At 38.4% G+C, this 21566-nt stretch overlaps 1 protein-coding gene across 6 annotated transcripts in view; it reads left to right on the top strand.

Moving 5' to 3' along the window:
- LOC124721943 (biotin--protein ligase) overlaps positions 1-21566 on the top strand; it is a 439412-nt gene that overhangs the window by 412880 nt on the left and 4966 nt on the right. For 2 of the 6 annotated variants that reach the window (XM_047247104.1, XM_047247102.1), the window contains 2 exons: positions 10138-10291; positions 19328-19717. The exons of 1 other annotated variant lie outside the window; for it this stretch is intronic. In XM_047247104.1, coding sequence (XP_047103060.1) covers positions 10138-10291; positions 19328-19463 — 290 coding nt within the window. In that variant the 3' untranslated portion in view covers positions 19464-19717. Of the gene's footprint in view, positions 1-10137; positions 10292-19310; positions 19718-21566 lie in introns of those variants that run through there. 3 more of the 6 variants (XM_047247103.1, XM_047247105.1, XM_047247107.1) reach the window with 3 other exon arrangements.

Raw genomic sequence — 21566 nt, 5'->3', positions numbered from 1 at the left:
TCTGCATCAGTAACATTAAAGAACAGAAGAGTACATTGTACATTTACCATGAAGGGAATGGCAGAAAATCCCCAGATGATGTCTGTTCTTTTTTATCAGATTTTATAGAAGAGGTGCCTCAAAATAAAATAGTGCTCCATTTATTTTCAGATAACTGCGCAGGCCAAAACAGAAACCAGACACTTTCTTGATATCTTCTCCCACTCACAGACACAGGTCGATTTAAGAAAATACAATAATTTTTCCCTGTGAGAGGTCACAGTTTTTTACCTTGTGACTGTGATTTTGGAATCATCGCAATACATCTCAAAAAAATTGGTAGAATCTATTCAGTGTACGAGGTTGCTCGTCATATTATAGAGAGTTCTGTACCAGGAAAGTTTGTGGTGAAAGAAGTGGCAACCACAGAAATTCTGGATTTCAAAAGCTGGTGGCCTTTGCACTACAAAAAGTATGCTATCTCTGAAGAGACTAAAAGCAAACCCAGAAATGAAAGAATTAAGTTTTCAATTAGTACTCTTTATCACTTTGTGTATTCCCATGAAAGAAGGGGTTACATTAAGGGGTATTCGACAATAAATGGTCTGGTCTGCCACACTTTCTTCATGGCTCTCAGTTCAATGACACCTGCTCCGCCAGCATCACCATTGTACTGTTCTGGGAAAGTTCCCATCAAAAGAACAAAGATTGAAGAACTGAAGAAAGTCATACCCTACATTCCTCGAGAGCACAAGTATTTCTACACAGAACTATTTTATTGACCAGCTGAACCTGAAAATGCCATAGAATAAGAAGAATGCATTTTATGTAATCTAGTTGATGACAGTACTGGTGTTATATTTTTTAGTTAATATTGTGATTTGTATCATAAACCATTGCTCTCAATAGTATTTTGTATACCTTTGGAAAATAATTACACAAAATTTAAAAAAAAAAAAAAAAAAAAAAGCAAAGTTTCCTTAATTCTGACACGAGTTTTTAAATTTAGGATATATTTTTTTTAAAGGGCATAAATCGATGAAGTTTATAGTTCAATTACACATAACATAATTACCTAAGGTGAAAATCCTTCTCACATAAACTCAGATATTACTCTACTAATCACATAAAACCACCAAAAAGCATCTATGTTTCGTAGTTTGGAATGGACACAGTCTTTTTGTATGTCCCGAAAAATTTACTCAGCGCGAGATACACCCTTTTAAAAAAACTTGATTCATTTATTGTCAATACACTGTCTAGGACATCGTGTTATAACATTTGTAACAAAAGAATGCTATCATTGTCTTGTTGTTGACAGTCCTCATAGTGAAGGCTGTCATATAATAGGTTGTGTGTGTAATGGATTAACATGAATTTTTATGGCACGAATAACTACAACTGCTAGGAGTCGAGTTTAGGTCCTCAACAAAAATGAAAAGTTTCCTTCGCAACCAACTTTCCACACCACAGTACCTTGCTCTTCTGTCAAACCTCACATGAAAAAGTATCTCATAATATCAAATTTCATTTCTTTAAGTTTTGCAGTACCATTACATTACTGCCTTTAGCCCTAAAATCACTTTTTTCCCATACAAATCCCATAGTGCCGAACTAAAAGATATTCTATGAGGACAGTATTTATGTCTGCCAAAGTGCTCCTGGGTCATCTGCTGACTAACAGCTTTGTTATAATGCAGTGTCTCAGTGTGTTTGCTGAATGGATAACAGGTAGGAAACTCAAAATGTCACATCAGTACAAAAATGTTACCGAGTGATCATTCGAGAACATTTTGTCAATGAAATATATCAAAAACACCCACTTTTTCAAGTAGTACTGTATCTACTGGATCCAGCTTTCAACTGCTGATAATAATTTTTCGCAGTCCACACCTGACCTATATGACACTCAGAAATTCTTCATGGTGGAAAGTTACTTTTACGAGAGGAAGAAAACTGGAACAAGTATACGAAATAGCTCTAGAGCTATCAATAGAATGTGTCATCGTTAGGAATCTTACTGGCCAGCCCAAAAAATTGAATTCCTCATTCGAAATAGTAATAGATTCTTAAAATGAAACGCATTTATGGTTCAAACCACAGAAACGATTAATGAAAATACGAGTGAGGCTCCTTACATAGTCAGCAATCAGATAGCTTAACACATTGAAGCTTCCTCAATTGTGGAAAATTTTGTTATACCTTTTACTATGGAGATTGAATGTATGCTAGATGAAAAATTAGTGAAATAAGTAACACAGATTCCACTTTCGAATGACACGGTAGCTCTGTGCGTCAGACATTTAACAACCGGTACAATGAATGAACCTACTTTTCACGTCAAATCGTTCAAGTTATCATTTCGAATGGATGTATCTAAAGCTGTAGCTGGACTCGTAAGTATTAATAATAATAGGTATTGACATAAAAACCCATCACTGAAGGATACTTTTTTATGCAATTCTGTACTGGAGTTGAAATATCTGGTCTTCTACATTCTTTTTGTGGAGAAAATTAAATATTGTGGGGGGTAATAAATGTCTCTCCTATTTCAACCCCTTCATCTTCTAAAAAGCATTTTACTGTTGGAAAGTAATCAAACTCATTAGAGCAAATCTTTAAATTTTCTGAAATTCATTTGCTATCTGTACCATGTGCAGCATCATTAGTGGGGCTGTCCAGCTGATTAAAAATGCTGCCAAAACTGTTCTAGGAGCCACTGGGTGATCCATGACATTTCCTGCAAAAAAAAAAAAAAACAGTCTTATCTCTTACGTAGTGAAATCATATGGTTGTCTCGAGGAAAGGTACTAAACTGTATTCTTGAGCTAAAAGATGATTTGCATACTTCCTTTTTAGATCACTGGTGAAGTGAAAGGTCAGTTATTTGATAAAAATTGCCTGCTTCAAATTAAGTGATTTTTAACCTTCAAGACAATGAAGTAAATTTCTTTACTGATTTTCAAAAACTTTTGCTTACAAGAAAAGATAGTATTTCAGAAAAATTATACACTGTATGATCAAAAGTATCCAGGCACCCCCAAAAACATACGTTTTTCATATTAGGTGCATTGTGCTGCCACGTACTGCCAGGTACTCCATATCAGCAACCTCAGTAGTCAATAGACAACGTGAGAGAGCAGAATGGGGCGCTCCGCGGAACTCGTGGACTTCGAATGTGCTCAGGTGATCGAGTGTCACTCGTGTCGTACGTCTGTACGTGAGGTTTTGACACTCCTAAACATCCCTAGGTCCACTGTTTCCGATGTAAAAGTGAAGTATAAACGTGAAGGGACACGTGCAGCACAAAAGCGTACAGGCTGACCTCGTCTTTTGACTGACAGAGACCGTCGACAGTTGAAGAGGGTCGTAATGTGTAATATTCAGACATCTATCCAGACCGTCACACAGGAATTCCAAACTGCATCGGGATCCACTGCAAGTACTATGACAGTTAGGCAGGGGGTGAGAAAACTTGGATTTCATAGTCAAGCAGCTGCTCATAAGCCACACATCACGCCAGTAAATGCCAGGTGTAATGAGCATAAACACTGGACCATTGAATAGTGGAAAAACGTTGTGTGGTACACAGTGTGGTGATCCGACGGCAGGGTGTGGGTACGGCGAATGCACGTTGAACATCGTCTGCCAGTGTGTGTAGTGCCAACAGTAAAATTCGGAGGTGGTGGTGTTATGGTGTGGTCGTCTTTCTCATTGAGGGGGCTTCCCCTTGTTGTTTTGCAAGCCACTATCACAGCACAGGCCTACATTGATGTTTTAAGCACCTTCTCACTTCCCACTGTTAGAGAGCAATTTGGGGATGGCGACTGCATCTTTCGACACTATCGAGCACCTGTTCACGATGCACGGCCTGTGAGGGAGTGGCTACGTGACAATAACATCCCTGTAATGGACTGGCCTGCACAGAGTCCTGACCTGAATCCTATAGGACACCTTTGGGATGACAAACTGTCAATTTACTTCTGTCTCAGGTTCTTCGGCTGACGTTCGTCTGACGATTTTACTGACTTTCACCGGCACGAGTGGCTTGCATTGTCAAAGCTTCACCCTCCATTGCTGGTGGTGAACTACTGGCAATGGAGGGTGAAGCTTTGACAATGCGAGCCACTCGTGCTGGCGAAATGTCAGTAAAATCGTCATACGAATGTCACTCGAAGAACCTGAGACAGAAGCAAATAGACAGTTTGTCCACTAGTGTCCGTGAAAGCCTTAACGATTTTGTACCTTCGGGATGTTTTGAAACGCCAACTTCGTGCCAGGCCTCACCGAACGACATCCGTACCTCTCCTCAGTGCAGCACTCTGTGAAGAATGGGCTGCCGTCCCCCAATAAACCTTCCAGCACCTGACTGAACGTATGCCTGCAAGAGTGGAAGCTGCCATCAAGGCTAAGGGTGGGCCAACACCATATTGAATTCCAGCATTACCGACGGAGGGTGCCACAAACTTGTGAGTCATTTTCAGCCAGGTGTCCGGATACTTTTGGTCACACAGTGTATGTGCTCTAATGGGTCTGATTGCTTTCTAACAATAAAAGGTTTTTTGGAAGAGGAAATGGTTGGAATAGACACATTTACTGAAAATGTTTTTCAGCACTCGAAAGGTTTGAATGAACTTTTAACCCATATTTTCCAGTTGAACAACTGATTACAGATAAGAATGAGTTCTGGATCAAACTTGTATTGAACTGATATCTCATTTATCCTCGGAAGGAAAATTTAAATTAATTGCATCGGGGGGAATCCTGATGCAGTTTAAAAAACGAAAATCCTCAAATATTGTGAAAGGCTCGATTGGTACTTCTACTGTGCAACTACATATATGTGCGTGAGTAGCGGAGTTGTTAGCTGATTTGTTCTGTATTGAGTTCACAGTTGATGGTTGGAGAGACGACATCACAATTGCAAACAGTCTTCATAAACCAGTTATGTTGGCCACTGATGCATCATATATATGGATCGTGATAACCCTTTCAGCATCAACTAAAGCCTGAAGGTGCACTGAATTGCCGAAATTGGTCGCTACACAATAAATAAGATCATAAGGACGGCTGTAAGCATTTCATTTTCTTACAGTAGTGAACAACCATGGTCCCTGCAGTCAGAAGGATGGACATACAAAAATTCAAAGTAAATTAGCTCAATCAAAGCTCGGTGGCTGTAAAGAAAACAAGAGAATACTTAGTAACAGTATTTATTACAGGAGAATAATACAAGTTGGGTCACAAACTATTCATTCCTCAACTGGAATCTTCGACCGTGGACTGGCGGATATAATCACGATATCAAAATGATACTGTTATGCAGGCAGTGTTAACATTAAGAGAGTGGTTTGTATGCTGTAGTGGGTGTAGTTGAGGATCGATCCACTATACCCACCATTTGGTTTGGAATGAGAAGTTGATCGCTCCCTCAAGTTTGAAACAGTCCAGGTAGAGCACACACAAGTCAACTGAAGTGTGCAAAAGTTGATACCATTATTTTAATGATATGTACAGTGCTGGTACACCACTGAATGAAAGAAAAATTCTTGCTTGAAGCTGGGGTCTGATGTAACAGTTAAGGGATGCAGCACTGATGAGGCCAAAGTCGCCCATCCGCACAGTTTGCGCTAATGGTAGTAGAGACAAAAAACAGTGTGTAGCGGCCGGGTGTCGCAGAATGGGGGTGGTTGTTATGAAATATAGAAACTCTAACCCGGTCTGTTTAATGAATTGATGTTTACTGAAGCAATAGACAAGATATAAGACCTCTTGTTCGGCAGTCAACAGTCATTGTAGAAGTGTTGCGATATAAATTTGATGCACTTTTTATGCAATTTGCCGCTAATTAAAAAGCACATATTGAATTAAAGTATAAAGATCATGAGGGTTGTAATGTAATTAACTCTTGGAGATAAAGTTTCTCATGCGAAAAGTACGATGCCCACAGTAAAGAGTTAAGGTAATTTCATTATGTTGCCAGAAAATGTGTTTAATTTATTTAATTATCAATATTTTCGTTTATGTTAAATAATGGATTCGTTTAAGATGTTAAATGCTGTATATTTATATGTATCTTTGGATTTTATTAAGGTCAGTAGACCAAAGAATCTAGAATGCAGGAATGTCTGCAACTTCCGGGCACATGTTGGCTTGCCCGCCACTTCTTTGTCGGTATTGGAGGCCAGGGAGATGAACAAGTTTAGTACAGTATAATGCATTTAGAGTATCAATGTTCATAGTGAAAATGTTGTAGTTTCTAAACAAAAAGTACGAATAAATATAATTTTTAGCTGAAAGTATTTCGGATCCACTAGTGTTTATTTCAAACGAGAAGAAAACCCAGGCCATGCTTGTTGGAGTAATTATTTTGCAGACAAAACTTCGAAAACCCATAGAGAAACGAGATCTGCAGTGTGTAATCTTTTAGCAGCCACTAATAAATAAGTCTTGCTGAAATTGTGCTGGAACTACTCGTATTATTCTCATTCAAAGACATGTGGTGAGAGTGTGGTCCTACCACAATATACCGCGTAAAATTCCACAATTGTTCAGTTGTGAAGAAACGAGATAGGTAACAACCAGTACAATATGGTGGCGTCGTCCAGGATTATTGAAAACGTTATCGAAATAAATTACCACCGAGATTGCGAAGAAAACGACAGAATTCGTATATCCTGGATGAAAATGTTCAAGGAGCAGCACCTTTTTTAGGATAGGTAAGACAGAAAGATGTCAAGTTCTACAAGAGGTTAGGATTGAAACAAATCTTCAGTTTAGGAAAGAAATTAAACAGCACAATTCTAGCACATTGGATCACCAATCACAGCTGTCAATTATAAATTTTCACCAATCACCAGAAATTTTATCTCCACCAAGTTGTATCTCAGTCCTAGGTAATTGCATTGATGAATTAAGTCACCCAACCCAGTTGACATAATCTGCCTCTCTGAACACCATGTGACCACTGGTATAGGAACTAGGCCTAAGCACAATGAGAAACTCAGACAGGAGAGTACTGCAAATGTTAGAATAGGGAAAGGTTCTCATAAAAGTATAATTAAAAATAATGTAAGTATATTTCATCAAAATATTGGGAGTTTAATGAATAAAGTAGATGAGCTTCTGGTTTGTTTAGAAGATTTAGAAGCTGAGAATGAAATAGGTATACTATGCCTGTCTGAGCATCACATTGTTACTGATATGGATAATGTAAATGTAAGTGGATATAAGCTCTCTGCACATGTAATGAGAGAAAATATGGAGAAAGGAGGAGTTGCCATTTATGTCAAAAGTTATCATTGTGCAAAAAGTATAGAAACAAAAAAGTTTTGTGTAGAGAAACATATAGAAGCATGTGCCTGTGAGCTTAAATTAAATAAAGGCACATTTATAATTGTAACTGTATATAGGTCCCCATCAGGAAATTTTCATCTATTTCTGAAAAATTTGGACTCCTTGTTGTGCTATCCGTCAGACAGAGGGTAGCAAATTATTATTTGTGGGGACTTCAATGTAGATTCTCTTAAAGAGGGTAATAGGAAAAATGACCTTGAAGTATTACTCGGTTCTTTCAATTTGACACCCGTTATTGATTTTCCTACTCGGGTGGTAAAGGATAGCAGCTCACTGATAGATAACTTCTTTATAGACCAAGATAAGTTTAACCAGATAAATGCTCAGCCTGTTGAGAATGGTCTTTCTGATCATGGTGCACAGCTAGTTACAATATATGACATAGCTCCATTCAGCAATACTAAACAGTCCTCCAAAGTAGTACATTCAGTCAACGATTTAACAATTGCAAATTTCAGGGAAAGCCTACAGCAGTTAGACTGGGATGAGGTGTACCGTGAACCTGATGCCAATTTAAAATATAATTTATTTCATGACATTTTTGTAAATGCATTTGAAAACTGCTTCCCCAAGAAAATAGTTAAATATACTCATAAGAAACCTTGTAACAAACCATGGCTTACTGAGGGTATAAAAATATCTTGTAACCGGAAACGGGAAATGTATCTGACAGCAAGAAAGAGTAGTGACCCAGAAACTATCAAACATTATAAAAACTACTGTGTTATATTAAGAAAAGTTATTAAAAAATCCAGGAGTATGTGTATCATGTCTGAAATCAACAACTCTGATAATAAAATTAAAACAATTTGGAATATTATTAAACGAGAAACAGGTCAACCAAGAGCAGAGGAAGACAGTATTACCATCAAATTGAATGAAAACTTTACGAACAAAAAGTCAGAAGTTGGAAATATTTTTAATAATCATTTTCTAAATGTTGTGGATATAGTAGGATCCAGGTGTTCATTAGAAGATGCTAGGCTGTTAATGGAAGAGGCCATACCTATGCAATTTGATACAATTGAAATCTCACCCACTTCTCCCTCTGAAATTAGGAAAATAATAAACTTGCTTAAAAGCAAAAACTCACATGGCATTGATGGCATTTCCAGCAAAATACTAAAAGCTTGTTCTCAACAGATAAGTAAGATTCTCAGCCACCTGTGTAATAGCTCTCTGGAACAGGGTATTTTCCCTGATAGACTGAAATATGCTATTGTTATACCTTTGCATAAAAAGGGGGATAGATCTGATGTCAACAATTACCGTCCAATCTCCCTTCTAACAGCTTTATCCAAAATTTTTGAGAAAGTGATGTATTCAAGAGTAGCTTCACATATCTGTAAAAATGAAGTACTAACAAAATGTCAGTTTGGTTTCCAGAAAGGTTTTTCAACAGAAAATGCCATATATGCTTTCACCAGTCAAATTTTGAATGATATGAATAACCGAACACCACCCATTGGGATTTTTTGTGATCTCTCAAAGGCTTTTGATTGTGTAAATCATGAAATTCTTCTAGACAAGCTCAAGTATTGTGGCATGAGTGGGACAGTGCACAAATGGTTTAATTCGTACCTAACTGGAGGAGTGCAGAAAGTTGAAATAAGTAGGTCTCATAACATGCAAAGATCAGCACATTCCTCAAACTGGGGAACTATCAAGAATGGGGTTCCATAAGGGTCAGTCTTGGGTCCTTTGTTGTTCTTATTATATATTAATGACTTGCCATTCTATATTCATGAAGAGGCAAAGTTAGTTCTCTTTGCTGATGATACAAGTATAGTAATCACACCTGACAAACAAGAATTAACTGATGAAATTGTCAATACTGTCTTTCAGAAAATTACTAAGTGGTTCCTTGTAAACGGACTCTCACTGAATTTTGATAAGACACAGTACATACAGTTCCATACAGTGAATGGTATGACGCCATTAATAAACATAGACCTTAATCAGAAGCATATAGCTAAGGTAGAATATTCCAAATTTTTAGGTGTGTCCATTGATGAGAGGTTAAATTGGAAGAAACACATTGATGATCTGCTGAAACGTTTGAGTTCAGCTACTTATGCAATAAGGGTCATTGCAAATTTTGGTGATAAACATCTTAGTAAATTAGCTTACTACGCCTATTTTCACTCATTGCTTTCATATGGCATCATATTTTGGGGTAATTCATCACTGAGGAATAAAGTATTTATTGCACAAAAGCATGTAATCAGAATAATAGCTGGAGTCCACCCAAGATCATCCTGCAGACATTTAGTTAAGGATCTAGGGATATTCACAGTAGCTTCTCAGTATATATACCCTCTTATGAAATTTGTTATTAACAACCAAACCCAATTCAAAAGTAATAGCAGTGTGCATAACTACAATACTAGGAGAAAGGATGATCTTCACTATTCAAGATTAAATCTAACTTTGGCACAGAAAGGGGTGAATTATACTGGCACTAAAGTCTTTGGTCACTTACCAAATAGTATCAAAAGTCTGACAGATAACCAACAAGTATTTAAGAAGAAATTAAAAGAATTTCTGAATGACAACTCTTTCTACTCCATAGAGGAATTTTTAGATATAAATTAAGGGAAAAAATATTTTAAAAAAATAAAAATAAAAAATAAAGAAAAACAAAAAAACACAAAAAAATAAAGTTGTTATATTAACTTAAGTATGTTGTTAAATTAACCTAATTATGTCATGTATTGGAAAATTCGACTCGTTCCACATCATTACGAAATATCGTATTCATGATCCATGGAACTTGTATTAATCTAATCTAATCTAATCAAGGAAGTCATATGCTGATACCTTCAAGACAAAGGAAGTCATATGCTGATAACTTCAAGACAACGGAATGCGGTTACTGGAACAAGAATAACGGCGCGGTACGTCAAGAAAGAAGAAAAACGTGTAAAGTGTTGTGCAACATAAAAGCAATATTCACGTAAGTGTAATGTTTCAGTGTTGTGAATTCCATCACGCACCAATCAACAAAGATGATGTTATAAGAAAATCAGTAATCTGTGAGAAAGATAATTTAGTATCCTTTAGAAAAGATAATTTTTTTTGTTTTGTTTATTCCTGTGTAGAAAGATGACTATTGTAAAAGAGGAAAGTATTGACGACGGTGTTGCCAGCGCTAGTACAGATGTAAATTTATCATACGAAAGTGAATGCAACAGTAATAGTCCGAATCCTGTAGACAAAGTTGAAACTCGTACCGAAAGACAGGATGAAGTTAGACATGTTATCAACAATAATGAGTTATATGGAGGGAAAATTTAAGGCAATTGATGACACTAACAGACAAAACGGACTGTGGTTAGGAAATATTAAAGACAAATTCGATGCTAATGAGATTTGTATGGATCGAATGGAGCAAAACAACGCTGCTCATTTAGACCAGAATCAGTGATAGATTTGAAAAACAGTGGTTACAGGTGTTGGAGCAGCACCTTTTTTAGGATAGGTAAGACAGAAAGAGGTCAAGTTCTACGAGAGGTCAGGATTGAAACAAATCTTCAGTTTAGGAAAGAAATTAAACAGCACAATTCTAGCACATTGGATCACCAATCACAGCTGTCAATTATAAATTTTCACCAATCACCAGAAATTTTATCTCCACCAAGTTGTATCTCAGTCCTAGGTAATTCCATTGATGAATTAAAGTCACCCGACCCAGTTGACATAATCTGCCTCTCTGAACACCATGTGACCACTGGTATAGGAACTAGGCCTAAGCACAATGAGAAACTCAGACCGGAGAGTACTGCAAATGTTAGAATAAGGAAAGGTTCTCATAAAAGTATAATTAAAAATAATGTAAGTATATTTCATCAAAATATTGGGAGTTTAAAGAATAAAGTAGATGAGCTTCTGGTTTGTTTAGAAGATTTAGAAGCTGAGAATGAAATAGATATACTATGCCTGTCTGAGCATCACATTGTTACTGATATGGATAAGGTAAATGTAAGTGGTTATAAGCTCTCTGCACATGTAATGAGAGAAAATATGGAGAAAGGAGGAGTTGCCATATATGTCAAAAGTTATCATTGTGCAAAAAGTATAGAAACAAAAAAGTTTTGTGTAGAGAAACATATAGAAGCATGTGCCTGTGAGCTTAAATTAAATAAAGGCACATTTATAATTGTAACTGTATATAGGTCCCCATCAGGAAATTTTCATCTATTTCTGAAAAATTTGGACTCCTTGTTGTGCTATCTGTCAGACAGGGGGAAGCAAATTATTATTTGTGGGGACTTCAATGTAGATTCTTTGAAAGAGGGTAATAGGAAAAATGACCTTGAAGTATTACTCGGTTCTTTCAATTTGACACCCGTTATTGATTTTCCTACTCGGGTGGTAAAGGATAGCAGCTCACTGATAGATAACTTCTTTATAGACCAAGATAAGTTTAACCAGATAAATGCTCAGCCTGTTGAGAATGGTCTTTCTGATCATGGTGCACAGCTAGTTACAATATATGACATAGCTCCATTCAGCAATACTAAACAGTCCTCCAAAGTAGTTCGTTCAGTCAACGATTTAACAATTGCAAATTTCAGGGAAAGCCTACAGCAGTTAGACTGGGATGAGGTGTACCGTGAACCTGATGCCAATTTAAAATATAATTTATTTCATGACATTTTTGTAAATGCATTTGAAAACTGCTTCCCCAAGAAAATAGTTAAATATACTCGTAAGAAACCTTGTAACAAACCATGGCTTACTAAGGGTATAAAAATATCTTGTAACCGGAAAAGGGAAATGTATCTGACAGCAAGAAAGAGTAGTGACCCAGAAACTATCAAAAATTATAAAAACTGCTGTGTTATATTAAAAAAAGTTATTAAAAAATCCAGGAGTATGTGTATCATGTCTGAAATCAGCAACTCTGATAATAAAATTAAAACAATTTGGAATATTATTAAAAGAGAAACAGGTCAACCAAGAGCAGAGGAAGACAGTATTACCATCAAATTGAATGAAAACTTTACAAACAAAAAGTCAGAATTACTTTTGAATGCATTATGGGAACAGCAGTGATCAATGTCTTGTAAATAGTTACTATTAAAAACAGTCTTGATCACGATTTATTTTATAAGGTGATCGGTTTCGACCACTACTGTGGTCATCTTCAGACCATTGAGTGGAAACCCCTTTCTGTTGGAGAATCACAACTGATTCTCCAACAGAAAGGGGTTTCCACTCAATGGTCTGAAGATGACCACAGTAGTGGTCGAAACCGGTCACCTTATAAAATAAATCGTGATCAAGACTGTTTTTAATAGTAACTAATTAAAAAGTCAGAAGTTGAAAATATTTTTAATAATCATTTTCTAAATGTTGTGGATATAGTAGGATCCAGGTGTTCATTAGAAGATGCTGGGCTGTTAATGGAATAGGCCATACCTATGCAATTTGATACAATTGAAATCTCACCCACTTCTCCCTCTGAAATTAGGAAAATAATAAACTTGCTTAAAAGCAAAAACTCACATGGCATTGATGGCATTTCCAGCAAAATACTAAAAGCTTGTTCTCAACAGATAAGTAAGATTCTCAGCCACCTGTGTAATAGCTCTCTGGAACAGGGCATTTTCCCTGATAGACTGAAATATGCTATTGTTATACCTTTGCATAAAAAGGGGGATAGATCTGATGTCAACAATTACCGTCCAATCTCCCTTCTAACAGCTTTATCCAAAATTTTTGAGAAAGTAATGTATTCAAGAGTAGCTTCACATATCTGTAAAAATGAAGTACTAACAAAATGTCAGTTTGGTTTCCAGAAAGGTTTTTCAACAGAAAATGCCATATATGCTTTCACCAGTCAAATTTTGAATGATCTGAATAACCGAACACCTCCCATTGGAATTTTTTGTGATCTCTCAAAGGCTTTTGATTGTGTAAATCATGAAATTCTGCTAGACAAGCTCAAGTATTGTGGCATGAGTGGGACAGTGCACAAATGGTTTAATTCGTACCTAACTGGAAGAGTGCAGAAAGTTGAAATAAGTAGTTCTCGTAACATGCAAAGATCAGCACTTTCCTCAAACTGGGGAACTATCAAGAATGGGGTTCCACAAGGGTCAGTCTTGGGTCCTTTGTTGTTCTTATTATATATTAATGACTTGCCATTCTATATTCACGAAGAGGCAAAGTTAGTTCTCTTTGCTGATGATACAAGTATAGTAATCACACCTGACAAACAAGAATTAACTGATGAAATTGTCAATACTGTCTTTCAGAAAATTACTAAGTGGTTCCTTGTAAACGGACTCTCACTGAATTTTGATAAGACACAGTACATACAGTTCCGTACAGTGAATGGTATGACGCCATTAATAAATATAGACCTTAATCAGAAGCATATAGCTAAGGTAGAATATTCCAAATTTTTAGGTATGTCCATTGATGAGAGATTAAATTGGAAGAAACACATTGATGATCTGCTGAAACGTTTGAGTTCAGCTACTTATGCAATAAGGGTCATTGCAAATTTTGGTGATAAACATCTTAGTAAATTAGCTTACTACGCCTATTTTCACTCATTGCTTTCATATGGCATCATATTTTGGGGTAATTCATCACTGAGGAATAAAGTATTTATTGCACAGAAGCGTGTAATCAGAATAATAGCTGGAACCCACCCAAGATCATCCTGCAGACATTTATTTAAGGATCTAGGGATATTCACAGTAGCTTCTCAGTATATATACTCTCTTATGAAATTTGTTATTAACAACCAAACCCAATTCAAAAGTAATAGCAGTGTGCATAACTACAATACTAGGAGAAAGGACGATCTTCACTATTCAAGATTAAATCTAAATTTGGCACAGAAAGGGGTGAATTATACTGACACTAAAGTCTTTGGTCACTTACCAAATAGTATCAAAAGTCTGACAGATAACCAACAAGTATTTAAGAAGAAATTAAAAGAATTTCTGAATGACAACTCCTTCTACTCCATAGAGGAACTTTTAGATATAAATTAAGAAAAAAAAATATTAAAAAAATAAAAAAAATAAAAAAAACACAAAAAATAAAGTTGTTATATTAACTTAAGTATGTTGATAAATTAACCTAATGATGTCATGTATTGGAAAATTTGACTCGTTCCACATCATTACGAAATATCGTATTCATGATCCATGGAACTAGTATTAATCTAATCTAATCTAATCTCTAATCTAAAAGAATATGAAAAGAAAAATGACGATCACTTTCAAAAAGTAGAAGCAAGAATTTCCAGTTTGAGTCGTAATATGGTTAAGATCACGGGTGAGGTCAATTATGTCGGGAGAAAAGTTAAAAATGTAGATGCAAAAGTAAAATATCTGAAAACAGAAGTTAGTACAGGTAGAGAGAAAATCCGTGATGCGTTTAAAGTTGTGCATTCAGATATCAAACATGTAGAAGAGACAGTATCTGATCATATTTCTCTTGTAGACGATAAAATTGTTAAAGTAGAAAGCAAATTTGAAAAAAAGATAGGAATTATTACTGAAAAAATAGATGTAAATAATCAGATAAGCAAAAATGAAGTCAAGAGTTTAGAAAGTAGTATTAATGAAATCATTAAGAAACTTGAAAGTGTTAGTAGCAATATGGTCACCAATAGCTTGCCAAACAATGTTGGCACTTTGTGGTGCAACAAAAAAGGGCCAGCTGGCGTCTGAAGTGGTGGGAGGTGTGGGCGCAAGCGCAGGAAGTAGCGCACCGTGTCCTAGGATGAAGCTTCAGGATTCGAGTTAGTGACCTCATCCTGCCTTTGACGGTTCCTAATGTCTGTCGGGACACTCGTATATGGCGGTGCAGGAGATTGAACCACCTCTTTATGGCAGAATTGCACGTGAGTGTCCGTCCTTCTGGAGGCGGTTCCTGTCGAGGCTCGTGGTGAGAACTTCGTGTGGTAGCGATGGAACTGTGTGGTCAGGTCCTCTGGGGCATGGCATTGCAGTAATTAGTGTACCCGTGACAGAGATGGTAAAGCTGGTTACTGTGCCATCCACGTGCTCGGCATCAACTGGCCGTTGCTCCTGAAGGTTGCAGAGGACATCCTCCAAAAATGGTGCAAATCTGCCCCCTTGCAACAGAGATTACCCTCCCACAGTGCGGGCTCTTTAGCAACGTGGAATATCACTGGGAAATGGCTGGAGGGCAGCTCGTGGATCTCGCAATACCGAAGTCGAGGATGTGCACTCTGGCACGTTCTGCATCGTGGGAAGGCGGTGTCCGTGGGTGTTCATCAGGTGGGAGTGTCATGCAGTGTCTTTCGCCATTGACATTCCCCGCAGCAAATAGTAGGCCCTGCTACGAGAACAGTGCTCACACGTTGTCGGCATTAAGCAGTCTTCCAGCAGGCAGGTAGACAGACAGTAATGCCACAGTGCTTAAAGAGGTCGTCACATTGAATGCAGTAGTTCTATCACTTGCAAGTCTGGTGATAGAGCAGCACAGTTTTGTTGTGAGGAGCACACAGTGACTGGTGTGCCACTACCCAATGAGTCTGTCATTGCAATATCAGTTGTAACTTGAAATGTTGGCACAAATCCCTGGCTCGAGATGTGTTTCTGTCACCAAAAATTTGTCGACATCGTGCTTCCGTAAGAGGTGCTAAAACTCCAAAAGGTGTGGATACAGATCCGTGGCATTTCACATCACTATGGTGAACTCATTCAGTTGTCTATTTGTTGGCACGAACTGACATGTTTCCTTCACAAGTTTGGTGTGATTTGCTTAGTGCTGCCTGACCAGCTGAGGTGATGGCTTGGGGACGAGTCTGGAGGGCGTAGCTGACCTCCAACCTTTTCTTCATAAGGGCCTCAGGCAGTGTCTTAGTATTTGGGAGATTCATCTCGGTGGGCAATGGCGCATGCTGCATTTGCCAGGGTGTAGCTGGAGCCTGCACGTCCCAACGGAGAACACACTTCGTGTTGTAAAGTGCAATGGTGCCGAAGCAGTGGAGGAATCGTCCGTCTGTATGGCAACTGAGACCTGCCCCTGATGGTGTGGGCCAGAGTATCAGACAACTAGGAAACTTCTGGCGAAGACAATTTTAGGAGCCACAGATTGGTGTCCCGTGGCAGTGTCTGCTCATTTCTTCTCCTCTTGCAGTGGTGGAAGTCCTTGCGTCTGCTGCTGCAGTCGTGGTGTTGGCACCCCCTGTAGAATTCAGGGTGGGAGTCGCCACAGTTGGCACACTACAGTGTGTCAGTCTTGGGATGTGGGCATTGTTGTTAGCTGTGTCCCTTGCTGCATATAACACATTGAGGTGGCATAGTAAAGTAGTGGGCTATATGAGAAAACTCCTGGCACCAATAGCATTGCATAGGGCTCCTTGTAACTTTGAGTTTCTCAACTGTAATCACAAGGCGGCCGAGATTCGTCATCTGGAAGATCTTCTGGTGTGTCTCAGTGTCTTGCATTATGGCTACTATCATCAGAGTGGGATGTGTCACTCCTGGCAGCTTGTGCCAGACGACAACAGTGGTAATAAAAGCCGTGTCTTCCAGGTACTCTTTGATTTCCTCATTGGTGAGAGACATTGGAATGCCATGGATGGCAGCTTTGAGGAGCTTCGGGCAGACCATGGGGAAGGTGTAATTAGGTATGTCAGCTTCATCCTGTTGTGGACTGGCAAGACAGCCAATCCACAATGACAGGTAGCCGAAAGGCACGCGTTTAAGCTCATGCAGGCTGGCGTGAGGTCTGGAACAGTCAAAGGAGTTGTCTAGTAAAAAAGGTACATAGCTGCTGGAATACTTAACTTTAATCCATAATTGGTGAACATCGGTCGGACGGTACATGCATCACAAGATAAATAGCAAATGATAATGGCGCCTTGATAGGTCGTAGCAAATGACGTAGCTGAAGGCTATGCTAACTATTGTCTCAGCAAATGAGAGTGTAATTTGTCAGTGAACCATCGCTAGCAAAGTCGGCTGTACAACTGGGGCGAGTGCTAGGAAGTCTCTCTAGACCTGCCGTGTGGCGGCGCTCGGTCTGCAATCACTGACAGTGGCGACACGCGGGTTCGACGTATACTACCGGACCGTGGCCGATTTAAAGGCTACCACCTAGCAAGTGTGGTGTCTGGCGGTGACACCACACATCCGACATGCCCATGACATTCACTTAGTCTGCTGTGGCAGTGAGGGCAAGCTTTAACGTATTGCCACCAGCTTGTTTCACCATTGAGGCATGCTTCCAGTTCTGGTTCAGCCAGTTGTCCAGCTTCTTGTAATTCTCCGGGTAGTGAGTCACTATCAATGGGAGTTTTTCTCGTGGTGATTGTTCCTGACAGTCAGAAGATCCTTCCGTGGTGAGTGGGTCACCCATTGCAGTGACGCTGTATGCGTTGCTGGAGTCTACTGTGGACAGCGCAGTCCCCCTTTTGGGCCTAGAGACCTTCTTCTTAGGTGGTTTGATGAAGCCGCTATCAGTTATTGCAGAGGATGGATGTGCATCGCTAGTTATCTGAGGCGCAGCTCTTTTGCACCCTGTTGTAGCAGATGTCACTTCGAGGTGCATGCTTTCATATGTTGAGTCCGTATCAGAGTACCAGTCATTTTCTGTATCAATCTGCTGCGTTGGTTGCTGCTCAGGTTCCTCTTGACATTGCCAGATCACCGTAGGAGGGATGGCAGATGAGGCCATTGGCGGAGCAAGCCCTGCCATACAGCAGTCAGCTGCCTCCTGCACAGCTGAGGCAGCTACCTTGGCTGAGCTCGTAAACATATTTGCTCATTTGGACATCGTGCTCACTAATCGACCAACTACTAATTGCAACTAACTGTCACTCACTTGACTACTGAATCCCAGAGCTGGGAGCTGGCCTGCTGGAGGCTGTGCCTGGCCTTGTGGATCAAGCAGATGGAACTACATTTGTATCTAAGTGATGTGAGGACAATGTTTTCTGTTGTTCAATAACAGCGCCACCAGTTTTCTGGTGTGCACGCTGCTTGGAAGCGTAGCTGGTGACCTCAGGTTGAGCCTGGAAGTACTGAGGCGGATGGTGTCAGAGTATCAGATAGCGTGTAAACATACTGTTTGTATACAGCACAGTGTCATGTCTTGTAATACACAATTGCCGGAGGATAAGCACTTGCGAGCGATGGGTAGATAACTTTGCATAGCAGAGATGTGAGAGTGGCAGCAGACATTTGCAGCCTGTGCCTGATATGCAACAGTAGTGTTTCCTTATTTTGCACCATTATGTTTGTAATTCAGTGTCCCTTTCATTTTTGTGTCCTGTTTACTTCACCCTACCGTATGGCCACTACGGAAAGAAAAGTGGACGTTGAGCACTGCATTTTCAATGAAGAATTGGGAGTAAAGTACTTCTTTGTGAAAACTACTTGCGTAATATGCACAGAAAGCATTGCCATTTTGAAAGAGTGCAATGCTTGGTATCGTTACGAAACAAAACATCTATCAACAAATTCAGAGTTTGTGGAAAGTTACACTCTGAGAAACGCGAGTCCATGAAACGTTATTTAGAAACCAAAACAAATCTCTTCACGAGAAAGATTGTTGTAATTGAATCCATTTGCAGCATCCATGGAACAACTACTGTCTAAAACATTTTTTATGTAAATGTAAAAATTTTTGCAATGGAATGGGCTCCAAGGTGTTACAGTTGATGGAGGAAAAAACAGGTGGAGCAAGGAAGGATCTGTTGGGGCGGGTCAGGACTAGTTAGAAGATATGCAAATTCCGAGCACTCTGTTCAAACAGTGCATCATTATATCAGCAAGTATAAAACTATTTGTTTATGGTTCATCTATGTGAAATACTGTGTAAATTGTTTATTACGTTAAATAATTTTCTGATGACTTTGTGTATTTAAAAATATTTGTGTGTATAAACTGGTTCATGTTGATGTAAATTTGACAATTGGAAAAAATGTTCATGCTTAGGAACAGTGTAAGAAATAGGTGTTATGTAAAAGTCAGTGTGCTTTTGTTTGCAGTGGAAGTGGCTCTTGGGAGTGGAAAAGGTGGCAAGGGCAAATTGGCATGCTACCTAGAGCAAGTGCGGGAGAAGCTTTGCCCGAAGATTTGCACAAAAATGCCTCAGATGAAGACTGCAAATCTCTTACGGCATAGCTGCAAGTTGTTGGGCTACTATATGTAAAATCGAACAACGCCAAGAAGAGAAATTGAGCCCATACAGCAAGATATTTGCAGGCCATACTGCGGGTAGTGAGCCATCATAATTGTTTGCCACATCCAAGCCTACAGCCACTAGATAAGATTTTTTTTGTTTTTTGCTTTTGTACAGTGTGAACCATTAATTTAAACTGTGTTTTATCAGTGAATAACCATTCTTGACCTATAAAGAAACTGGTCCACCCTGTTAATTCATCCTCATCATACATCTATATAAGGTTCCTTCCTGGTGTTTCATTAATCCGAGTATCCTGTTTTACAAACTTACGAAGTGCCAAGTTAATATAAACAGGCACCACTTAATTTTTTTTGTGTGTAAAAATTTGTGTTAGTTGTTTCACTGAAAGGTGTAATGAGAATTTTAATTACAGTATAACATGCCCATGCTTTAGTACATTACAGAGAAATAAAGTGAAACTATTCTTGTTTTATAAGTTTTCTTAACTATTACAAAGTGTTATAGTAAAAGTTTGCTTGGATAAAATTAAATAAGAGTGAAGTCAAGTTATTAGAATCTGTTAAATGACTATACAGAGTTAGTTCAAAGAGTAATAGCTTTTGAAAGTAAATTCCAGTAAGAAAGAGGTTTTCTTGAAGTGAAATGTTCAGCATAAAAAATATGTGTTTTAGTATCTAAGTGTTTTAGTATTTAAGTTTTTTGGTAATGGAAAGTGCTTTTCCGAAGTTTCCCCATGGCCAACTTTTTTTTTTTTTAGCTGACTTGAAGTTATTTACTGGACTTCTTCTCTTTTAAAAACATAATCTATAAGGGAATAGTTCAATATTGTTTACGTGGAGTAATATTTATTTGAAGAAGAAACTTAAACAGTGACAAGAAAGTAGGCAAAATTCATACTCCTGCTTTTCCAATACTTCACTGTTTCATTGCCTGGATAGGCTGGCGACCATTAGTATATATTTTAAACCACTAAATGAACTTGGAACTGAGTTGTCCTAGCTTCAATATAATACTATTCATACCGCATTTCCTTGTAACTGCTGGGTAAGATCTTAAGAAAAGAATTGAATAATCTGATTTACTTATCCATCGGGCACAACACATGGTCAAATCCTGTAAAACTGATGACTCTATTGATTAGCTTTTTCTATTACCAGTACTATCCTTTTATAAGAAACTACACTACATTTAGTAAGAGGGTTAAATGTGGCAACATACACAGTTTTCTGTTATTTAGGTAAAATCATACTAAATTACAATAGTATTGGTAGGAATCAAGCAGTTGAAAATCCAGCATGGAATGTAACAGTTTTATGAGAAGGAAAGTTGCTATTCACCTTATAGTGGAGATGCTGAGTTGGAGGTAGGCACAACAAAAAGACTTTCACAATTGTAGCTTTCAGCCGTTAAGGCCTTCATCAACAATACACAGACATAAACACACCCACACACACACTCATGCAAACCAAACTCACACAAATGACTGAATGTGGTTTCAGTTGCCTGAGAATGCAGTTTTGTGTGTGTGTGTGTGTGTGTATGTGTGTGTGTGTGTGTGAGTGTGAGATTCAGCATCTCCACTATTTGGTCAATAGCAACTTTCCTTCTCATAATATAGTAGTGGTAGGGTTATACAAGCACCCTGCAGGAAAGACATGCACTGAAACCAGTCGTTTCTGCTGTGAATTTCATTTTGGTGATATGCACTCAAACACAATCAATCCTAGGCTTTTCTTGAAGAAATTGATTCTGAATTCTGTGACTTGCCTTGTCACTCACCAGAGAGGTGGCTCAGCTGCAGTGAAGTCCTCTTTCGTTTTTATAAGTACTGAAACCAAATACATCTTTTTCTCACAAAAGGAGAGGGAGCTGATCAGTAGGTGTCAGATCCTACCTAGCTTCAAGTTTGGCAGGGCAAAGATTTATGATCAGTACAGAAGCATCGAAGGATTTCAGAGAAAGCAGCCATTGTTTGAAGGACAACTGGAAGGAGAGAACTTTTCTTGTTTTCACTGTTTCAAAGGGTTTTGGACCACAACCCCAAAGACATCAACACTGATTTTTTGAATAAAATTATTCGT

The sequence above is a fragment of the Schistocerca piceifrons genome, chromosome X (genome assembly GCF_021461385.2).
Source record: "Schistocerca piceifrons isolate TAMUIC-IGC-003096 chromosome X, iqSchPice1.1, whole genome shotgun sequence".
Taxonomy (NCBI): domain Eukaryota; kingdom Metazoa; phylum Arthropoda; class Insecta; order Orthoptera; family Acrididae; genus Schistocerca; species Schistocerca piceifrons.
This window is presented reverse-complemented; position numbering and strand designations above follow the sequence as displayed.